This window comes from Cyrtonyx montezumae, unplaced genomic scaffold, assembly GCF_038088225.1.
Source record: "Cyrtonyx montezumae isolate F1298 unplaced genomic scaffold, pur_monq_1.0 scaffold_3, whole genome shotgun sequence".
Lineage (NCBI taxonomy): Eukaryota > Metazoa > Chordata > Aves > Galliformes > Odontophoridae > Cyrtonyx > Cyrtonyx montezumae.
In genome coordinates, this window is record NW_027072034.1 from 79,438,645 (window position 1) to 79,460,160 (window position 21,516).

General features: G+C 40.8%; 2 protein-coding genes across 5 annotated transcripts in view; one reads left to right on the forward strand and one right to left on the reverse strand.

The window, feature by feature from the left end:
* Positions 1 to 18,864, reverse strand: part of FILIP1L (filamin A interacting protein 1 like) — a 190,147-nt gene extending 171,283 nt beyond the window's left edge. The window contains exon 1 of one of the 2 annotated variants that reach the window (XM_065742025.1): positions 18,641 to 18,864. The gene's annotated coding sequence lies outside the window, so the exon portion shown is untranslated. The remainder of the gene's footprint in view (positions 1 to 18,640) is intronic. The other variant, XM_065742022.1, reaches the window with a different exon arrangement.
* CMSS1 (cms1 ribosomal small subunit homolog) overlaps positions 1 to 21,516 on the forward strand; it is a 223,032-nt gene that overhangs the window by 174,882 nt on the left and 26,634 nt on the right. The window contains exon 1 of one of the 3 annotated variants that reach the window (XM_065742052.1): positions 18,787 to 18,825. The exons of 1 other annotated variant lie outside the window; for it this stretch is intronic. In XM_065742052.1, the coding sequence (XP_065598124.1) occupies positions 18,807 to 18,825 (19 nt within the window). In that variant the 5' untranslated portion in view covers positions 18,787 to 18,806. Of the gene's footprint in view, positions 1 to 18,786; positions 18,826 to 19,021; positions 19,138 to 21,516 lie in introns of those variants that run through there. One more of the 3 variants, XM_065742050.1, reaches the window with a different exon arrangement.

Consider the following 21,516-nt stretch of genomic DNA (forward strand, 5'->3'; position numbering starts at 1 on the left):
GACACAGAACATCAAAGAGGGATTAGTGTGCCTAGCACACTGTTGCTAAAGGTTGTGGTTAAGTGCTTGTGCCTCTTGGTCAGACTGCAACACAAAACTGCAGTGAGTGTTGAGTTGCTAATGTCTCCTCAGGTTACTTGCCTTGGGTTTGTGTGCAAGCAGAGCAAGGTGGCTGATGGGCAGGCTTAATATCAAGGGATGTTAGAGCAAGGGATGGTAGAAAAATTGCTGAAAAGGGGGCCCATAATATCACCTCTAATTGCCTCATTAATGGTAGCAGCCATGCAAGGTGTTACTGAGCAGGAAGCACTAGCCTGGTTTGAAATTTGAAATGGATGTTTTAAAAATCTTTTGCCTTTTTTTTTCCCATGTACGTTTGTGCATTCTGGTGACCTAACCTATTTGTTCCTGGCAACAAAAACTGAAGTGTTCAGCTGAGCAGACCACTAATGATTCCCACGTTACTATGCAAGAGTACATGAACAGAGGAGTATATCTAGACAAAAAAGAAGTTGTAGCCCATTCATTTGTCTGTGTCTAAGTCCAGCTTTTTCAAATTCTTGTTAGTACTGGAGTTACTGTTAGTATTTGTTCTCCCATCCTCGTGTCTCAGATGAGTCTCCATCCCACCTCTCATGTCAGGGATTTGGCTTGCTCCCTGGAGAACCAAGTTAACTGCCAGTGTCAGAACCAGTCCTGTCAGAAGAGCTTCAATTGGGCAGCTGGCCCAACACATGCTGCAGAGGAGGCACACAGAGGGCGTTTTGTTAGCAGCAGGCATGCCCAAAGCCTTGCGCAAGAGGAAACGTATGAGAATGGCTCCAAAAGTAATGTTTCCTTTTTTATTATATTGGTCCACAATGTCAGAGGCAGATGTTGGTTGTATGGCAGTAGAGGTTGAACCTTCCCACCAATATTCCATTCTGTGTTTCTACTGTGTGACAGATGGCAGCAGAGGGGTAGTTTGACAAAATGACGTCTGACATGGAAGTGCATATGTCACTGAATTCCTCCGTGAGGAAAAAAAGTGTCACCCATTGATATTCATCAACACTTACTGAATATTTCTAGAGACTGAACAATGGATGTGAGCACAAGGAGGCAGTAGGTGGTGCGTTTCAGCAGTAGCAACAGAGGCAGTGGATCACTTCCACTGGTGTGGATTTTAACCAGCATGGCATCCTGTCTTTTTTTCATCACTGGTGAAAATGCACAGCTAATAGTGGTGTCTATGGCAAGAAGATACTGTTTTATAGCTGAGAATTTTCTCTGTCAGTGTTATCATTCTCTTTGTAGCTTCTGTAGTTTCCATGGAAATAAATAAGAGGCGTTATTTTCAGAGCAATGTATGTATATTCATCCAGAAATCCTAAATAGAAAAATGGCTATTCACTTGGGTATTGCAATTGCAAATGGGCAAAAATATTAAACTGAAGTCTTTTACCAGTTGACTACTAAAAATTTCACAGAGATTTTGAAACTGTTGTAGTTTGGTCCATTCTGTAAACTTGACACACCAGATCCTTCTTGCAGACTAGTTGCAGTTGAACACAGGTTGTTCAGTCTGGGTAACCAGAGTGAGCATTCTAGGAGATTGTGGAGTGAAGGATCTATTTCTCAAACCTTTTTTTTTTTTTTTTTTTTTAATGCTGAAGTCTTTGAGGAGGGAAGCATATATTTGTGTTAGTGCATTATCAAGTATCTAAACTCCCTTTTGCTATTGCTGGCTCTCAAACAGATTGTTATTGCCAATTCACTGACCTCTCCTATGCTGATTATGCAAGACCAAGTTGAAGGTCTGTCATGTCATCACCTGGGAAACTAGAAAATAAATTGAATAAATCCCATTAAAGTATTTATAGATAGAGATTGAGTCATGGAGGGTTGGAGTACACAGATATTTTTAGTGCTATCGCTTAACGCTGATAATAGCTAGTTTGCTTTTTGGTGATGTTGACATCTTTTATTGCTGGCAAGAGACTGCTGAGAGAGTAAAAACAAAAAAAAAAAATCCTCAGAAAAAAAAGCACAAAAAACCACCAAAAAAAGACTGATGAAAGAAATTATGTCAATGTTGGTAATTCCTTGTGAAAAATAATATTCCAAGATTCACCAGGGGGAAGAAGGGAAGATATATGGGGGTGGAGAACGGGCAGTGGTATTGAGTAAGTGATGTAAGTGAGGTATGTGGAAGGCTTTGGGTGAAGCCCACAACTCTCCTGCCTTACCGTCTATTTGGTTTCTTGGAGGTTAAAGATTAAAAAGAAAGTGTGGCAAGACTTGGCTCTTGCTTACCACGAGATCTACACAGCACAACGATGTGCCTCTGTTTTATGCTGCCTGTATCCCAAGTGCTGTCTGAGTTCATTGAGGATAGTGCTACTGTGGAAGGCAGCCTGACGTGTGGATAGCTGAGTCTGAACTCCTCAAGGAACAAATGAGCATTCATGCTGTGTTTTTGTCACTACTCTTCCAGCCTGGAAGAGTAATACATCCTTTTATACTAAGGGTACGCCCTCATACAGCAAACTTCTGATGGGAAATTGGCTTCCCTTTCATTATTATGCCAGCAGGGAAGTTTTCTATTTCATGATAAGGTTTGCTTAAGCACGATCTTCCTGCAGTACTTACACTGGCTGAAAAGGTCACTGCCTGCCTCCCACAAGTGCCTGCGGATTTGCAAGGTGAGTGTTTCCTTTGTGACTGCTTTGAATTGTAAGGAGCGAGGTTAGTAGTAAACAGTTGTGGGAGGTTGCCAGGTTGGTTCACTGGGGCTGCAAAGGGCAACTAAGAGGTAGATTTTGGGTAGGGGTGATGATGGGGTCAGCCTGCCCCTTTCTCACTTTCCTTGAGCAGCCAATGCTGGATGGCAATGTGCAATCAGGACATTCACATTAGACCTCTCATACACAGGCCTTGAGAAAACGGGCTACCTATCTCATTTCAGAAGATATGCTTTTCTTTGTTTTGAAAGCATGTAGATTCAAAGTGTTTGAAAAAAATAGTTTAGGAACAAATACTGTCTCTTGCCTCACCTTGTCACAGGCTTTTTTCTTCTTAACTTAAAAAATACAAACTCCACTTTTATAAAGATACTTACTGTACTAGCAAATGTGTTTTTCATCCATCATTTTGCTATGTCCTTTTCTAGTGATGGGAAGGATTTCTTAGAGGAGAGAAAGGAATAAATCATTTGTAGGACTCTGTCTTAGTGCCTAGCCAAATAGTTTTCTGGGCAGTGGGGCTGGCTACAAGGAGATTTCAGTATTTAAGAGGAATATCCTACCTGCAGCATAAAGTCTTGAATTGTAGTTGACCTAGATCAGGCTGTTCAAAAGAATGGTTCCCACTCTTGTGCTAATGTGCTCAGTGATAATAGCAAACAGGTATATGTCATGCTTCCCAAATGTGGGAAAAGCGTACCTCCATCTTGTTTAGTCAGTGTGTGAAAAGTGAGTAGACACAGTAAATAAACAGTAAAACCACACATGGACTTACTGATGTTGTGCCAAGTAAGTGAGACTTCTGTTCTCTTCCTGGTTTTGCCACCAACTTTGTGAGGGAAATGGCCTCATCGTCCTGTGCTCTGGCATACCTGCTTATGTCCGCCCTCTGAAAACTCCCTTTTACTTGTATAGCAGTTCTCTTGTGGTAAGTTACATAGTTATTGTTTGCTTTTTGTTTTTTGTTTCTTAATTGTTTATTTTTTAGAACAATGGAAGGTGCAGGGAGAAGAGCTTCAATTTGTAGCATTAAACTGCAGCTTGAGTATCCTGGCTTTTATGAGATTTCTCAATCTCAACCTTAAACCCGAAGTGAAGTACTAAGGTTTTTACTGTTTTCTGTTCGAATTTCCAGTATAGATGAGCTGGAATGACAAGTAGACGTTTCAGCTAGACCTGAGAAAGGTCACAAAAGCCAGGTGTAAGGGTGTGGACTGGTGTTTCCCAGAGATGGGCTGAACTCCAGCACAGCGGTCCCTGTCCGTTTGCTAGGATTCTAAGCTCAGAGTCTGAAACAGCTCATGACCACAGCAGGGCTAAGATGACATTCACCTCTAGCTGGGGTGTGCTTTTGTGGCCAGCATTCAGGCATCTGGCAGCTCTAGCAAGAGAGGTGTGTGGCTGACAATAAATTATTCTGCCGTTTACTGACAGGCTAACCTTTTGTGCAAATGGACTTGAAAGAGTCCCGTATGTCCCTGTTAGCAACTGCTCTAGCTGAGAGCAAGCAATAATGTCCTTTCCCACATCTTCAGCTGCTCCAAAGTTCTTGTGAGAAATTACACTTCTGAGGCTGAAATTTCCCTACATGTACAGCATTTATTTATTTTTGTCTGTTCTGAGAATAGAAGGGTTCAGCCACACTTCAATAATGAGAGAAGAATGAACCAAGATTTTCTTTGTCCCCAGAAATGTTAGTTTTAAACATCCTTTCAGCTGAGTGGCTGAAATTTGAAAATCAAGATGTGACAGTAGTGCTCCAGAAAACCCCTAGGGGCCTTTGTGTTTGACTTCATCGTTTCATGCAGTTTTTGTGGCAGACATGGAGCCTATGAAGCAGACTTTTCCAGTTCGTTTTTCTGAAGTGCACAGCTGAGGAAAGATTTGCTACAGAAGCAGCTGCAGCTAATTTAGTAGATTATTTAGTAGATTCTTTAGCGCAAGAAAGTATATTGCTGCACATTGGTGCAGAGATTGGGAGTAATTGTTGGAAAGGTAGGGGAAGAAGGCTTACTGCCCGTCCTTCAAAGTCAAAAGGAATCCCTTGCAGTCTTGTTGAACTGCAGGAGAGATGGAAAGAGTTGCTCTCTAGGCTGAGATGGAAGATTGTCTCTCAAAGGCAAGGTATTCTTACTCTTTTTCCCCATTTCTTTGACCCCCAGAAAGTCCTTAGATCAATGAAAGATGGTGCTGAGGAGGCTGTTGAGCCCTCAGCTTCTTTTTTAAGCACCTCAGTGGCCAAGTGAGTCATTTATTCCCTTCTTCTAGCTCATGTTTGAGTAGTGAGGTTTGGTACCTCTGCATTATTCTGTCTCATTTCACAGTCCTCAGTACCTCACATGTCTCTTGTCTTTGCTTAATTTTGGTCATGTCTAAAAAAAACAAAACCAAAAAAAACTGATGGCACCACATGGGCAAAAGGATGTCTGGAGAATCACATCATTCAGTCTACACAATGCCTGGACCTAAGCCATTCTTTGAGTTCATTGCTTACATGACCTCTAAATATTTATTTTTGAAATGGGTTTACAAATTGCTCTGGTTGATTAAAAGACTCCTGAAAGATATGTATTCCACCAAACACATGCTGAATGTTGGTTGGTTTTAACAAAACAAAGCAACAAAAAAAGCAAACAACTTGCCTAGTTTTACGTGTAGTAACAGTTCTATACAAAACTAAATGTTATTTTATTCTTTAAGTCTTGTGACCGGCGTCTGAACAGCCAATACAAATTCAGGATGACAATAGCTTTGGCAGCAATTCTGAACTCTTTTTATCAACATTTGTACCATGAGAGTTGTGACCATGATTTTCTTTCAACGTGCCAATTTTTCTGGATTTTTTTTTCTTTTTAAACACACTCCCCCTGAGCTTTTACTTGGACAGATACTATGTCCAGTGTGATTAAAATCAAACTGTCTCCGTTTGCTGTATATTTAAATTGCTTTGTCCTACATACATAAGCAGATCTTGGCTCCACCTCTGTACACTGGTATGCAAGACGTTAGACTCTTAAGACCACTAGTCAATTGGAAGCCAGGTGGTGGAGTAAATTTATAGTCATTGCCTTGTGATGATAGCTTAGTGGATGTGTCTTAAGGACATGCATAGAAGGTTCTGAGGGTCAAACCCAGGTAGGATTGTGGGGAAGCCTACAGGCTTTAGCTAAACTAGCATGTTACATGTGTTTATCTAGTCTTCCTTTGCTACAGTGATAAACAGGATCATGTCAACTCTAGTCAAACAACATTGTATGTACTTGCCAGGTAAATATGCATGAATAGGTTTACCTTAGGGATGAGTAGTTTGGCCTTGTGGAATCCCAGTGTGGAAGTGTAATGTTTTTCATCCTTCTACTTGAAAATCTTTTTTTTTTTTTTTTCCAAGTACTTTATACTAGAATTAAACCAGGGACTTCATGCTACGAAGCCATCAGCCTACTTCCGTCATGAAGTACGAGACTGTAAAACAGTTTTGAGGCACAGATTCAGGAGTTTTTATTTGCCTTGACCAAAGTTATGTGGCAAAAATAGCAATATGAAAAGCATATCTGGGGAGACAAATGGATTGATCTACTAGTCTTGCTTTCGAAACAGTACCTGAGAGAACAGTGGACTTGCATTGCCAAAAATGAGCTTTAGAAAATAACAATGACATCTTTTTTTTTTAATGATGGAAGTGGATGAAGATAATACTATTCAGCCATAATGCTTCATTATAATTATCAGTTTAAGAAAAAATCTTGTGAGCCTGTTAATATACTAACGTACTTTAAATTCAGCTTTCATAGGAGTGAGTGGCCAGCCATGTAAAATGCACCGTATATTTGAAGTTAATATTCATTTACCAAACAGTGCCTCCCACACAAGGACTATAACATCTGCATTATGGGGCATTTCTGTTGCTTTAATCACCAGTTACAGAACTCATACTGGTAGTCAGTCATTAATTCTAGAGGTTAATGACACAAATCTGGATTTATTAGTGCTGTAAACCCGTGGGAAGTAGTGAGTAGAATTAGTATTTTTTCCATAATAATGAATAATGTGTTTTCATTAGATGTGAACACGGTGTGTTGATTCCTACAGTAAAATGACTGCATGTTAACCATTCAGATTTGACTATCTTTCATCAGCTTGACTGTAATCTTTCAAATTGTAGAATACTTTCTCACTTACTACCCAAGTCTTGGTCCCTGGTTTAGGGGATTGAAATCTGGAAAAATTTTTCCCTATAGTGAAAGATTTCCATTTTAAAATATCTCTTCCTTGCTTATAATGTTGCCGCAACAGAAATATATGCCTTCCTTGAGAGAATGAGGTGTGACTATGCATCTTGGTGTCTCACTGTTGGACTGCATCCTGAAATTTAAAGATGGGCCAAAGGAACAAGTTTATGGTGCAGAATTAGCAACAGTGCTTAGTGTTTTTTGATTTTTAAAGGGCTTAATCTGCATGCTAGGACTTGTATTTGCACCTATGCCTACATAACTCTTCAGACATCTTTGAGATTGTTAGAGGCTTTGAAAGGTCTCTAAAGTAGCAGTAAAGATTGTGGGGTTTTGCAGTGCTGGTATTTGTACATGTACAATGTGCTGGTACACGTGATATTTGTAGGTTATAACATTCCAAAAACCATGAAAGCAAAACAAAACCCTGACCATGGAAATTACCAAATCTTAGAACCAATCCAGTAAAGGATGACTAAGGAGTAGAAACTAAGGGATTATGTTGGGTAATTTTCTTTAAAGTTCTATTTCTGGGCTTTGGGAGGTGGAATGCTTTATCTTCTACCACCTGTATTGTCTTCTGCTGTTGGTCTGATAAAGACAGTCTTGCATCCCAAAAATCAAGTGGATGGGCCAGCTGGGGCCAGGTCTTTGTCTGATGGAAAATGGGACAGATATCTGGTAACCAGAAGATACGGAAGGGAGTGTCTTGCACCTGTAGATGCAGTGACAACAGAGTGGGATATGAATCACAGGCAGTTGCTTTGGTAGTGCATAGGAAAAAAAAGAGGGAGACAATTCTGAATCCTGCAAAGTTTTAAGAAATATTTCCTTGTGATACTTGTGCATGTTCTCTCCATTTACTTGGGCTGAGTTTGAGACAGCTGATATTCTTCCAGACACTGAGGAAGCTAGGCGTCAGCACTGTCTGCTTCAGATAAGATTAATAATGTATAGGTTCATGGAGAATGGAGCCTAATCTGCTGGGATGCCATGGAAGGCACTCCCAGTGAGGAGGAGCAGCTGCCTGCCTTGAGCCTCCTGGTAGGAATGAGAAGAACCATCTGAGACAGTCTCAGATCGACTCCTATTGGGTTCTGAAGACAAGTTGCTCGTGCCTTGTAGTTGAGTGTGTTGAAAGCAGCAGACAGATCTATGGACCTCCAATCAAGACCAAATCCTAGAGGTGTACTCTTAAAATCTCTCTTTGAAAAACAACTTGTAATTCAACGAACAAGCATGGCAGAAGGAACTTCCTATTTGTAGAACAGAGTACAAGGATGCCTTAAGCTTCCTGATGTACATGCTAGCAGCAGTCCTGCCCAACAAAGCAGAAGAGAGACTGTTTTTTGAATGAAAATCCTCTGCAGTTACTTCTGCTTCCCACTTCGAATTTGGAGGTTAAAGAGAAAAATGTTTGACCTGTTGGAGGCTTCCTATGTCCAGCATGGGTTGGAGACTCTGGATCTTCCTCTCTTGTGCCTCACTTATTACTGTCCTGACCATGCTGGCAATGAAGCCATGATCTTAATCTTCCTCTAATGCTAGATGTAAAAAGTAATTCTCCTCTTCGAAATTTCTTCCTGTCTTGCAGTGTTAAACTCTGGGCCAGAAACTCTCCAGTCCTGTCAAAAAATTCCAAGCTTTGTCAGGAATGTTTTCCCGCTCAGTGCCCTGCATTTTTGTGTATTCTCCTTGATCATAAAGAATGATTGGAATGGCTGGAGGGCTTTTTTTCCAGTGTCACTGCAGGAGGCATTGCTGCATGGAGGCAGTATGAAGACACTTGCACTTTACACTCCCCCCTCACCCTTGCATGTGTTGCTTGATGGACACATTTAGATGCGATTCAGACATTTCCAAAGCACATTCTCTCAATACATGCATGAGGAGATATACAGAATGTCTAGTTTTCTTTAAATAAATAAATGAGAGCAACATAATGTTCCTGCAGTAATAACAATGCTTGCTTATCTTTGCTTTCTTAATTACTGCCATGTAGAAAGGTGCTGGGACATTAGCAGCTCTTGATGTTGCTGAGGAGGTTGGTTAGCAGCCAGTGGGGCTCAGAGCTGTGGAGTGATTAGGCTCTGTAAGCTCCAGCTCTTTAGGACTCCCTTCAGCACAAGCTTGCTCTCCTGAAGCAACAACTAGGGTCAGCCTCGGGTAAAGCCCTTCTGCATTATTTACCTGTGCTCCTTGGATGCAGTTAAAAGACAGTCAAGAATAGAGAATTAGGAGGGAAATTCTAGATCCCTTGAGGCTGCACAGTGGGAGTGCTGGTGTTTTCATGTGCCCCGGGTGGGGGATTTCCCTCCAAGAGCTTAACCCCAGGCAGGGTGATCAATAGCATCTGTTCCTTTCCTTCTGATCTGAACGGTGCTGAGTGTTAGTATACGCAGCAGGTATTACACGCATCACTTGAGCTCCTCTGAAACCTCAACTAAGTGCTCCATTGGTCTCCCAGTGTGGAAAAAAAAAAATGCTTCAGGCTTGCAAGTCTGTGCGAAAGCTGCCTCTCCACATCAGAAAGTGAGGTCTTGTGCCATGTGCTGTGGCAGTAGTTTGCTTTTTCCTTTTAAAGTTTCCTTTTAAAGGTTTCCAGTCTAAACTCCTTAAGTGTTTCTTTCACAAACAGTTCCTGATAAACATAAATTGTTTTTGAGTCGGGAGTAATTTTACATGCAACTGAGCATGTTGCTGCTTTTACCAAGTTCTGGATTATTTACTGCAGCACATTATTCTGGTAATATTTAGGTAATGAAAACTCTAAAATGGAACACCCACTGTTAGGTTAGTAGAAACTGAGGGGAAGCAGTGATTGCTGAAACGGACAGGAGCTTAGCTCTGTTGTTTATCCATTGTCAAAGGTAAATCACTATCATTATCTGAAATCAGATGCTTCCTTAGTTGCTTGAACATGTGTGAGCTACCCTTTTCTTCCTTTGCAGAACTATGTCACCCATGAAAACTGATCAAAATTGGTTTGGCATGGTATTTTATTTTGGTTTGGTATGGTAGCTCTATGGATACAGGGAAGTAAGAAACCACATGAAGTAATGTTCTGTCTTGCCCCAGCCATTTTTCAGGGAATAGCCATAATTACAGTGCTTTCTCAAGAGATCTCTGTCAGAGGTGGGCTGCCTTTGCCCAAGTGATGCAGCAGTTAGGGGCTCAGCACCGCTCAGCAGGGTGTGGCACTGCTAGGACCAAGTCTATTTCTATTCCAACTCTAGGACCATGCAGCAGCTTTGTGCCTGCACAGAGACAAAAAAAAAAGGTTCCCTGGTCTCCAGGACACTGAGCAGATGGTGCAGCAGCTCACCTCATTGAGGTGAGCTCATTGTTTCTGCCGAAAATGAGGCATTTTTGTCATGGACATGGAAAAGTTCTGGGGCTCAGAGCTGGAGTTCCACCTCTGTTGTCCTTGTCCTTCTGCCATCACTTCAGTGATGTGTCCTGCCCTTTTCTTGGGTTCAACCCTCTCACCTTGATCACTGCCTTTGTTTTTCCTTAGTCTGAATCTTCTACTCTTTTTTTATATACATCTTGGAGGAAGATCCAGTTTCTACTGCAGCTGCTGTGGGTCAGGGTAGCACACAACCACCTCTGCAGGTCCACTGTGCTAGAGGTAGGGAGTACAGTGTCTCAGTGCAAACTGTACCAGTTGTAGTCAGTTTGCTGTTCTTGTTTCCATACTGTAGCAAAACGCTGGTGAATTTATGACTCAAAGGAGAACTCAGAGGAAAATGTATACTCTTTGTGAATTTGAAGATATAAATTGCATCGTTCCTGCTGAATCTTGTGATGTATTAGTATACAACTTGCTTATTTGGTTGGAGATCTAGTTCTTCATTTGCACGTATTTGTCGGACAGCAAGTGTTTTATCAGTCTGTAAGCCTTGGCTCATTTAGGCCTGGATCATGCAGATGATGTAGACACTGCGCTGTTTAATGAACCCTGAACATCCTACATTTCTATTGTCACTGACAATTTCTGTGTTTCTCTAACAGCAGATGATATGTAGTATTATTTTTCTTCGTCTACGCTGAACATTTTAACCAAATGTTACTGTGACTTGCCTGTATGGATAACTATTGAAAATGTTTTGTCGACACAAAGTCACTTTCTATTTTATGTTTAGAAAATTCACTGTGCTTTTAATTATTTCAAGACCTGGAGAGGAATTTGTTTTCTGAGTCTATTTTTGGCATTTCAGAAGCACATCGTTTTAGTTAGTTTTAGTCAAAGTACCTGTTGAAAGCCTCCATAATAAAAGTAAAGAAGAATTTGGATTACCTCTGAGATTTAGAAATACTGTTAGAGAATTTATTAGAACAACATTAAAATATGTGCTAAGTCAAGTCATGTTAGACTGCAGGTTGAAATGGGGTACCTGGGAATTCAGAGTGCTGCGCTACTCCAGTAATTGAAGTGTAGTCAGCTGAAACCTCCCTTAATAATCATAATCGTTCCCCAGGACTTTAACCTTCATTACAGTGCTGGTGCAGCCTTCCAGTTATGACCATTGCTGAGGTAAGTGATCAGTCAGAAAAAATAAACAGAAGGATTAAATTATCGTGACAGTTTATAGAATTTGGGCTTTTTTCTTGCTATGCCAGTCTTTGATAATATGAATTGTGTATGTACGTTCTTTCTGCTGCCAAAGACAAGCAATGAAACACAGCATGTCTGATTTGAAGACTGTTCTGCTTTCTGTATTGTCAGACTTGGATTATTTCCTGGTTTCTGTTTTCTGTAGCTTTGGCTAAACTGGGATGCTGATTTCTCCTCTGCAGTTGTACAACCTATCTCATCTCTGTTGTGCTTTGTTGCACTGGGGGTAGTGTTCTGCTGCAGCATGGTTTCCTTATCAGTAATTTTGCAGTAAATCAAGTAGGAGCCTGTGCTTCCCAGCAAGGTCTAGGATGAGGAATTCATAGCATGTGAATTCCTATAGGATACTGGAGGACATCTGCCTTAAGAGTCTGCCGCTAGAGCTGAAACCTTCAAGGCCTAGATAAAGCATTGCTTCTGTCTCTCCCATATCATATATATTCTGACCCCTGCTTTACGTAATCTGTCATCAGTTTTTCTTTGGGCTGGATTCAGTAGTGAAACTTGTTAGATACGGATAACCTTTATCATTCCTTTGTTTCATGTCAAGGCATTCTTCCAGAAGCCTCTGAAAAGCAAAGCTTTGACAAAGAAGCCTTTGAGTGCGGCTATTGATACAGAGACGGGAGGATCGTAATTTCACATTCAAAAGAGTCCTTTTGAGCCTTGTCTCTCAGGCAGAGCAAGCATCAAGTTTTGTTTTTCATCCTAGTGATCTGAATGCAAGTGATTTGTATTCTCTAAAATGTTAAAAAAACAATAAAAATGTTCTACTTTTGAGGGTTGTTCTCTGAAGTGTATCTAACAATAGTTATTTTATTTAACTATAGCATTTTCTTCAAGAATCCCCCAGCACTTTAACTATGTTATTGAAGAGTTAAGAGACATTTCTGCATCTTGTTTTGTGCAGCAAGGCGAACTGAGGTGGAAGAAGTGCTAGCTATTTGCTAAATGCTAGGCAGTCCCAATCAGATCTAGAAATGCTGACTCTGTAGCTCCTTGATTTAACAAAGGACTTACATGCACCTGACTTCTATCCAAATATATCCTTTAGGACTCCTTCCTCTGTTATGTGTGTACACAAACTGCAAACAAAATACCGCACATTAACTAATATATGCAGTATGTCCTCAACAATTATAAAATAGGAAACTGCTGACTGCGTACTCTAGTTTTATGCTTTCTACAGTAAAAATGACTCCAGTATGAACAGCTCTTAAATGCCATGTCATGGGAGAATACAGTAAAGTAGAAGCTTCTCCAGAAGTCAGTCAATACTCTGCATTTCTTCATCAAGCCTGGCATTTCTTTCTTTTGTTTCACTGGTGAGAGGCAAACTGGGTGGGGGGGGGGGCACGCCTTACATGCTTGTGGTATAGCAGAATGGTTTAAAATGGAGGACAGCTTCTGCTCTGTGGGATCTGTGAGATTCATAAGATGCTTCACCCACGTGAGGGGAAGAATCAAGAAACCTATAATTAGCCTAGATGTTGTCCTCCTCAGACAGCTGAAGGTCAGCTGAAAGTTGGTGTGAGGAGGAGTGAATACTCTGTTTCCCCCCTTCAAGAGTCTCAAGTTCCCTGTTGCACAAGGGTTGAGAGAGGTCATGCTATTTCCGTCTTTTGGTGTCTGCTTGTCTGAGTTAAGAAACTCCACCATAGCCTGAGCTGCCACAGCTCCCATGTGGACTGGTGCTGGGATGTTGCATGGATTTACAGTGAGGAATGTGCAGCCTGTTGGCTGGGCTGCAGGAGACACACTGTGAAGCAGCACCATGCACTAGAGTGCAAATCTTGATGTGATTTCAACCCTTACTTTCTCTTGTATGCTAGTGAGCTAATATTTTCTTCTCTAGTGGGATCTCCTTTTGTTGTCTTCCTACTCTTTTGGAGGGTAATGTAGGAGTGGACGTAGGATACCATGCATCAGTTTGTACTGGATGACATCTCTAGCCATTGTATCAACAGAGTAAAACATAGTAACAGGAAGAAGGCTGCTGCTTGTTTTGTGTAAGTGAGATCTCTTCAAGACAGTCAAGACTTGGTTTTAAATGCCTAGTTTTCTCTGCACTTTGTTCATGATTTAGCTGTCCCCTTAGAGAAAGTATCTAGAACATCTATTGTTCACTAGGGATTATCTTAAATTCTTTTCATCCTATGCTTCTTCTGCAGTATTATTCTTTATTGAGAAAATTCTCTGCTACAACTACGTTGCAAGTACTGATTTTTTATTATTGGAGATAGCTAGAAATCGGATACCGATGTCATGTTTAAAGAGAATGCTTGAGGAAAAGACTGGTTCACTAAAAAGCTGCTTGTGAGTGGAAAAGAAAATGGAGAAGTTAACCTCCAAGGATTTATTTTAACAGGGCTATGTTTAGTCCAAGTTTCATTTTATGTAAAAATATAATTTACAGTTCTGCAGCTGTGTGTATGCATTTTCGCTCTGTGATGTTTGAGACAAAAGAATTTAGAGTTGTTGGATTTCATTCTTTGACTTCGGAGCCCCAGCAGTGATCACTGTAAATGTGCTGAGGCTGAAAGAATTTAGTATGATGTAATGGAAGATAAGATATTTGTGTGAGACGTTTTAATGTAGTACCAGTTTGAACAATTTCTTCCTGTGTGACTATGCCACACTGCGTAGGTGGAATTTTTACTGGGACTTGTTTTTAACTTAACTATATTCATCTTAAAATGAAGTGCACTGGTATCGTCTAGCATTGCCTGTAGTCCTTTTCCTTGGCAGATGTCACAGAGCGGCAGAAAGCCATGCAGACACTATTCTTAGAGAGACTGCTTCAGTAAAGCACAGCTTTTTTTATGTTTTGCTTTCTCAGGTTCTCAGCTCCTCACAAGCTCCCTGCAGGGATCTTTTGGATTGGGGTGCTATGTGCCTCTGCTACACTCGTATGAAATGTGCACCCCAATGGAGCACTCTGTTTTCAGATCACTTCTATAGCCGTCAGGAAGCTGGGAGCTGGGGACTGCTCTATGAAAATGAAAAAATAGCCCATGCTGGTGACCATCTTCACGTCCTCAGTTTTTATATACTTTTAAAAGCATATTTTGAAGTAGAGACAAAAAGCCCTGTTCTGGGCATATACGTGCTCTCTCATGCCACTGTAATATTTTTTGTAATATTGCAGGTAAACTACTTTCAGTTGCTTACTTTCAATCTGATCACTATTTGCAAGCAGAACTGTAATAGCTGCTCAACATTTCATCTAGCTAAACTGGAGTCCATATAAAATAGTCACATTTTTCAAAAGAGATGCTTCATCTTAGCCACCCATTATATGTTTTGCTCTTAATGGATATGGAGTGGGTCTACACCCCATACAGTTTCATTATCTATCTGTGCACAGCTGTGTTCTGTATATGCATGTGTATTTCTGTGACTGCAGAAGAGGCGTGCAGGCATGACCAGAGGAAAGTGGACTGCTTCTGCTATGCCCTTAGCTGTACCCCTTGTCACTTTCTGAGGTCAGGTGACTGACCACTCCTGCCCTTTCCCCCTGAGTAGGACCAGCCCAGCTTTCTGTTTCAGTTTTTTGATTTTTTTTCTCCCTTCCCTGTTACCAGTCAGCCTCAGGAAAACACTCTTCAACAGAACAACTGAAACTTTAACTAACTATTTGCTTCACTACAGCTTTGTGATTTTTTTTTTTTCTGCATATAAATATCCCTTTTCTGTACAGCACATACTGGGACGTGCTCCTCTGCCTCTTGTCTTCCTAGATTGATGCAGTTACAACAATTCAGAATTCAGGAGCCATGACAACTTGGGTGTCATGACAATAATCATGATGGGTTTTGAAAGAAAATTTCTCTGCAGATGTTGAGGTGCAGCTGTAACAATTCATTTGTCTGTTGAACACAGTATCCCCTCCTCATGCAGGCATACACCCAAACAGCCCAGATATCTCGGGCTGTCTCTCTAGATGCCACCTTCACCCTTTTCTCAGTCTTTTCCATCCCCTTTGGGGTATCCCTACTGGCTGCAGTGCCAACTATGTGGTGATGGTGGTGGATAGAGGTGGGCTCAGTGGCTAAGGATACTTATTTCAGGATGAGCTGAGAAACTCTTAGACTTTCCTCTATACCCCAGCTTGTTTCTGTCATTGTGGTTTGGCTGAGGGACAGCAAGGAAGGAGGAAAATCCCAGAAGCATTTGCTGTTTGGTTGCTCCAGAAGAAAGCCACCAGGCTTGTAAATATTACATGCCAGTAGTAGGGAACTGACTGCTGGAGGGAATTTCTCGTCCTTCTGGCGCTGCTTGGATTTACCCGCCTGGCTTGGGCTCTGCTTACACCTGTCAGCTGAGGGTGACAGTGCCAGTGCCAGCAGTCTGTGACTGTCCCCTTGGAGCTTTGCCTGGCCAGCTGGTAGTGTATATCATGAGCCTGGCCTCCTCTTCCTTCTCCTCCACAATCCTGAGCAGAAGATCATGGTCATGCCCTCCCACCTTGTTAAGAGTGTGGGTATCAGCCCCATCCGAGGCCTTCTTTGCTTCCCAAGTGGAAACAAAGGGTTTCAGCCTTTCTTTCCTGCAATGGTGGAGGAAATAAAAATTTTATCCTTTTTTTTTTTTCCCCCTTTCTGTAGTGGTCTCTACTTTAGCAGGATGAAGCCAGCTCATTCTAGTGCTGGAAATTTCTAGTGCTGGAGGGGAGAGATGAGGATGAGGAGGATGCAACCTGGTGGGATTGGCCCCAACAGGAAGGAGATCAGGGGCAGATTCAAGTTCATCTGCATAGGAATATAAGACTTGCTCCCTTAGGTGCACTTCTCCCCTACTTCTTCCACTAATGTCTGACTCATATTTACCGTGACAGTGATATTGTCATTTTCCATTGCTCTCACCTTGTCATCCACATGCAAACAAACCATTCAACAGTTTGTGTGACAAAGACTTTTTTGTCACAGCTCTGGACCACCTAGCCCCTACTGCCACTGGCGATTAGTAGCCCTCTGACAAAGGGTTTCTGTGTGAGCGCTGTATTTGTATGCTACATTCACACACACCATGCTTTTTTTAAGCCTCCAATGTCTATTACATTGACAGGAGAATAACGTTTTCCCACGCACAACAGAGAACAGGTGCCACAGATTGTTGTAAAACCTGAAGGGATTCATTAAGCAATAACTTCAGGAAAAAAAAGACTTTAAAAATTTATAAAGCTGCATTTTTCTCCTCTTTTCTATCAGTGATGATAACTGTTTATTGGAGACTGTTAACAATCTTAGACAATATTCATTGCATTTATACTATAAAGCCTCTTGGTTACTGATGAACTTCATGAATGCATTCACATTGCTTTAGTGGTCTCCTCTTTAAATTCTCGCAATGGAAACCTTCTGGATGAGTCTGAACTGCTACATGCCACACAGCTCAAGTTAACTCCTTGTTTTGTTGCCCTAATTATTGTTTGCTAAACAGTCTAGAAGGAAATTTATGTTAAATAGATCATTTTCATTTTAACCTCCAAATAAACTTACTGCTCATACTGAGCGTAGATTATCAACCAAAACTAAAGAAAAGGAAGGTCAGATGGTCTTCTACAGAGTTGAGAGTAACCAGTATCAGATGTTTCTTCAGCAGGTGAGATTTTTCCTGTCATGTAAGCTTTTATCCAGCCTGATATAAGACGTATATAATCAGCAGTTACATTAATCTCTGAATCACAGAATTGTAGGGGTTGGATGGGACCTCTAGAGATCATGGAGTCCAACCCCCTGCCAAAGCAGCTCCCTAGCCAGGTTGCACAGGTAGGCGCCCAGGTGGGTCTGGAACGTCTCCAGAGAAGGAGACTCCACCATCTCTCTGTGCAGCTGTGCCACTGCTCCGTCACTGCACTGTGAAGATGTTCCCATGCACATTTGTGTGGAATTTCTTATGCATCAGTTTGTGGCCATGTCCCTTTGTCCTATTACCAGAAGGAAAGAAGACCAAACTAAGCACAGGAATCCATTCAGTTTTTACTTAGGTGAACTCCCAAGTGACTTTTTGGCTCCTTTTTGCCCTTTGCTTACTGTTAGTGTAGAACCCATCTACATCTTCAGATGTTTCTGCTGAGACTTGTGCATGGTGCTTTTGTAACAAAAGGCTTTTTGGTGCAGTGATACCTTTGTTTGGACCTGTGGTCAGGTGGACCATTCGAAGCCATTGCTTCAGGTTGCCATTGCTGTGGGTTTGCCTTGGAGGACTCTACACTGACGTTGTGTGTGCATGTGTGTGCACAGCAGAGTGCACCATGTCTCCAGAGTGTATCTGTGTAACAGCAGCCTCCTCATTTTGGTGTACACACTGCTGGGTCACGGTGTCCATGTGACCTGAAGTATGTTAGGATCTCCTTGCAGTCAAGCATGCTGTGTTATATTCTTTCCAACTGGTTTTTCTTTTTAATTTTTTTTTCACTTTAAAACAGTTCTGAGGAAAGATGCTCAGCCATATATGCTTTTAAAAGGAGAAGCAATGCTGGACTCATTTAAAGTATTCTGTGGAAAGCAGACTAAATGGAACATGATCTTCGGTCTTGCCTGTAGTATGGCTGAAGTTGGGCAACTTCCTTGGACTTGTGAAGGAATTTGAGCATGTTTTCAATCTATAAATCATTTTTTTAATCTGTGCTATTTGCCTGAAGCCCTATATTTGCAACCATCTATTGAAGCCATATATTCTAATATTGTACAAAATAATGCACGTAAAACATTACTCAGCTCATCTAATGCACATTTGCATACAGAATCGTCATGCATGTGACACTTATTTGTTTCTGTTACTTTCAGAATTATATAGCCTACTTGTTTTGACTGTATACTTTTAAAATGAAATGGGTAAAATCATACTACATGTTCTGTTGCACTTGCTAATATCCTCTTACTTTCTCATCTCCTTTTAACAGTGATAATGAAAAATGGTATTATGAAATGATGAGATGTTCATTATCCTCCCAAAATGTTAACACTGATGCACAGAACTAGTCTAGCAGAGAAAGTGTATCTGATACAAGTCATCATTAGTTGCTTTCTAATTACAGCGACAGTACAAAAATAAAGCAGGCTTACCTCAGCTCAGGAGGCTAATTTCTGCTGTATCCCAGGCAGTTCCTTCTGCTTATTCACTTGAAAAGGGAAAATCCACTTGAATGAAGAAAAAAAAGTCTTTAAATAATAGCAGACAAGGGATTCAAGGAATTCTCATCTGAGCTCCCGATCCACTTGTTCTAGTGAAATGCAAAAAACCAGCTCCGGTAAGTAGTAGCTCAGAATGGCTTTCCTCTCTTCATTTATTCTGTGGGCTGAGACTCTACAGGAATAAACCTGAGACAGTGCTGCATGGGAGAGACAGCGGGGGGACCTTGGCACAGAGTTGGACCAAACTCTAAATATAGCCCAACCCACTTTCTGTGCAGTTCTCTTCATGCACTGAAGGCAGATGACCTTGTCAGAAAATTGACCTCACAGCATGTCACTCTCTACAAAGAGAGGATCTAAAGGAGCAGGACTGCAGTACAAGAGGACAGAAAACCAATCAGCCATCTGCTTGCAGTACATGAATATAGGTATGAGCGCTATTTTTATGGCAGTTGCAACTGATCGAGTTGTAATGTGCTTTATTTGACCATTTAGACACGTGTGCTACATGCCAGTTCACAGAAGACTTTTACAGATGAGAGATTACATTGTAATTTCTAGTCTTGAATAGAGAGTACTGACATAGATGAAAAGCCTGTCGCCTTTCCTTCTTTGAAAAATGTTAATTTAGCAAAGTGGGTAGTATTTCTCTTTTATTTTACATTAATCTTCATTCATATGTAAAAGGTTTCTGTCTCTCGCTTGCTCCTATAATGAGATTTTTGGGAAAATGTTATTTAAATCCACAAATGTGTATTCCAGTACTGTATAAATTAGAGATGCTAGGGTAGCTTGAAAGGGTAGTGCAAAATGCAGTATCTGAGACCAAATGGCTGAGAAATGTTTAGGATATGCCAGTCTAGTGGGAGAATAAGAGGCTTAGAATTATAGCCACTGGGCCTTGGATCTCAACAGATGGTTTATAATCCAGGGAGTTTGCCACTTTAACTCTATGTGGCAACACATTGAAAGTTTAATTTTATGAGTTAACCCAATGGTCTTTCAAATAGACTGGATGTTGCTAGGTCATATGAAGACTTCTGAATATAAAAAAGAAGCAGAAATCTGAAAAACTCCAAATGCTTTTTTTCACATTTTATATTGGAAAATCAAGGAGAGTTGGGATAAAAGCTTGTTTGCAGTACTGTTCTTTAATGAGATCTATTTTTTGGTAGTGACACATAGCTAAGTGTATGCTACATTATATATGTGCATGCAGTTTTTAATGTTCAGAGAAAACCTGGGAATATGTCAGGTCTCTGATAACCTTATCCCATAGGATTGCATCTCTGCAAAACATGCATGAGCCAAAAAGGTGTCAGTGATATCAGTGGTCAGTAAAATATCAATGCTTATCTATGAAAAATAGTGTAATATGTGCTGTTAAGTTTTTACATGTGCTGTATATTTTTTATGGAAGCCTACTGTTTTTGGCAAGTTTTGCAGTGTAATTTTATCACGATCTATCAACTTCAAGTCCAGAGTCAGCCAGACGTTGTGTGTTACCTTCACAACAGGAACTACAGCTGTGAAGCCACAGCTGCTTCCCAAGACAGTGAGAAGACAGTAGGAAATGTGAGTCTCCTGCAGTACTAAGGGAGACATCACATCTGGGCTGTACTACATTCCTGGACAAAACTGAATCATAGTCTTATCTAGGCTAGCACCCACCATTGAAGTAGTTCTATGGATTTCTCCCAAGTTTATATTTGCTCCTAATTTACCTATTTCTTTTCAATTAACAGAAACAATTGTTTATAGGAGAGAATATTTTTACATGTCTTTCCTCATATCCCTCTGTTAGGATTGATAGCTGCTTCAAACCAAGTTTTTGGGGTTCTCCTTCATACAGTCGTACGTTCTGTAACCAGTATGTGTCAGTTGATTTTTCTTTGATAAAACCCAAATTCCTAGGCATTTGTAGTTGTTCAAGGATCCCATGAAATGTTTTCTAAGGTATGATGTGTGAACCACAGTGTACAATACGATCAACTGCATAGTGATATATATATATATTTTCCCAATTCCCCAAATTTTCAGAGTTAGATAGCATGTTTTCTTACTATTGCTCAGCATTGCTGGCATCCTTTGACACAGTTCTAAAGTGCCTGTAAGGTAATATAAGACCTGGCATCAGTCAAGAGGAGAAGTCCTTTTTACAAGGTTAAATATTTTATTTTGTAACATTCATCCAGTAAAATTTTAAACAGCCAAAACTCGTACTACTACAAAACAAGCTGATCTCCTCTTTCCTTGTCTTTCTAAGAATATGCTTTTAAATTGGAGGTTTAAAGAGATTCTCAGAAGGGTAGTTTTTGGAAGAACAGAAATGTAATGAGGAGGCTGCAGTGACTTACAGGTGCCATCTGAGCCTTTGCTCTTGGTGTCATTGGCTTCAGAATACTAGAGCAGACAGTGGAAATGATGCGTAGTCTGTGCTGATGTGTTTCTGTATCTTCAGGCTCCAAGTGCTTGTTTGACAGGCTGGTCATGAAGAAATTAAGTTGGATGGCAAACAGTCAAGCAGTCTGTTATATTCCTAACATGTGAAATCTTGCCCTTCATCTACCATGGGTTTTAAAACTACAGTGATTGCAAATGAACATCGAGTCCTCCCTCCTTACCTCAGTGATTTTATTTCTTGTGTGCGACAGTTTGTCATATTCAGCCCACATCTTGTGGGAGAGTAAATAGTTTTTACCAGACCAAGGGTGACCTTATACTTTTATTTTTGACCAGTCTCATTCTGTGATATTTTTTTTAGTGTATTTATGTTTTATATGGCAATGTATGATAATGAGAAGATC